The 1,867-nt window shown below is 43.5% G+C and overlaps 1 protein-coding gene across 1 annotated transcript; it reads right to left on the bottom strand.

Annotated features, from left to right (window-relative positions):
* Nucleotides 1-591: 591 nt before the first annotated feature.
* LOC114649568 (olfactory receptor 6C65-like) lies at nt 592-1,647 on the bottom strand. The gene has a single exon (XM_028799059.1). It carries the CDS (start codon nt 1,645-1,647, stop codon nt 592-594), a length of 1,056 nt encoding a protein of 351 aa, XP_028654892.1.
* Nucleotides 1,648-1,867: the final 220 nt, after the last annotated feature.

Below are 1,867 nucleotides of genomic sequence, written 5' to 3'. Positions count from 1 at the left end.
GATTGATTGATTGATTGACTTGTTGGTGGAATGATTGGCTAGTTGATTGATTGTCAGTTGATTGGTGGATTCATTAATTGATTTGGTGTTTGGGTTGTTGCTTTATTAATTAAATGACTTACTAACTGACGTTTTAGTGGATTAATAGCCTGTTTTATTAGTTTATTGATTGATTGGTTGTTTGATTGATGTATTGGATGTTTGATTGATTAATTAACCTATTGGTGGTGCTGTTGGTTGGTGGGTTGACTGGTTTGCTGATTGATTTGATCTCTACAAGTAATAATTTTGCCTAAATTACTCAAATGTTCTAAATTAATAATTTTCTAGAATTGTTTAGCTCAAAATACGAGTCCATGATATTTCTTGTCAATGATTCAAATCTCCCTTTGTGGCTAATTGATGGTGCCCTTGTAAAGCAAGTGACCCGTCAAGCTTGATTTTTGTGTTTATATTTGCAGTTGTTTGTTCACATTTGCTCTCCATTTTTTTGCCCTTAACACCTTGATGACCTCTTCTTCTTTTGGACAGATAGATAGAATGAATTTAAACAAACTCTTAGCAAAAGAAGTGGACGTGTCACAAAACTGTTCAGCCCTGGCTATTGACCCGATGACTCTTCTGTAAAAAGGAAGGTAAAAAGACTTTGAGCTCACTGGAGCGTAGACCATAAACCAGAGGGTTGATAATCTGAGCGAACGTAAAGATGCATATGTTAGATGTGTGAATGACGGGCTGCAGAGCAGGGCTAATTTGCACAGACATGATAAGAACATAGAGAATTACTGGGAAGAGGTAGAGCACTAGCTGGACCATGTGGAAGATGATGGTTCTCCTGGCGCGCAGGTTCAGTTGGCTGACCATTCTTGAGTGGATGGCCTCCTTTACTACCAGGTAATAGGAAGTGGAGATGATTAAGAATGCAGCAAAAAACTGAAAGCCAAAAAGAGCCAAGCGCCAAGAAGTTAGAGAGGGTTTCAACTCCAGGGCTTCCAGATAGCACTGGTCAAGGAGCTGCAGGGTGACCACTGGGCCCACCAGGCCAATCTGAATAAAAAATGAAACCAATGGGAGAAAGACAGGAGCCAGAAAAATAAAGAGCACCACCTGCACAAGGTTCTGCTCGGAGCAAATCCCATCGTAAAACAGCGGCTGGCAGACAGCAAAGTAGCGGTCTATGGACATAGCAGCCAAGCTAAAGAGTTCAGCCCCACCGGCAGAGTTGGACAGCAGCCAGAGGATGGCACAGCCCAAAAAGCTAACCTGATGTTGAGAGAGTTGGAGAGAGAAAATGATGCACTGAAACAAGAAATAGCCCGTTTGACTGATGGGGACACAGGCGAGTAGGGTGAAGCGTGCTCGCTCTCGGATCTGGGGACTGCGCAAGTAGACGGAGAGGAAAAAGACACTGGTGGTCAAGGAAAAAATTGTTCCCAGTGCCATGACTGGAACTAGAATGACGTTTGAGGTGCCTTGAAGGAGGGAATCGTTTCTTGCACTGGTGATGTTTGGAAACCAGCTGGTTGGATCAGGAGTGACAGCACTGAGCAGGTTCACCCAAGTGGTGGGAATATTCCTATCATCATTGTTAATAAGGGAGATGGGAGCACCCATGGAAAAAGAAGATGAGTCCTTTGTCAGAGCCATGCACAAGAACAAGAAGGTGGCAAGTTTACAAGAAGAAACTCTTCACTGGGGTAACAGGTTCCAGTGCTCTACACAAAGAGTGCAGTGGTGGAGTTGAGATGGCAAACCTCCTTGCTAGATCCACCTGGTGGAGGAGATGGAGGAAAGGTAATAGGCCTCAAACCACTAGACACATCTGGAGGTGGAGATGGTAGGCCTTAAAGCACTAAATACCTAAATA

This window comes from Erpetoichthys calabaricus, chromosome 3, assembly GCF_900747795.2.
Source record: "Erpetoichthys calabaricus chromosome 3, fErpCal1.3, whole genome shotgun sequence".
Taxonomy (NCBI): Eukaryota; Metazoa; Chordata; class Cladistia; order Polypteriformes; family Polypteridae; genus Erpetoichthys; species Erpetoichthys calabaricus.
This window is presented reverse-complemented; position numbering and strand designations above follow the sequence as displayed.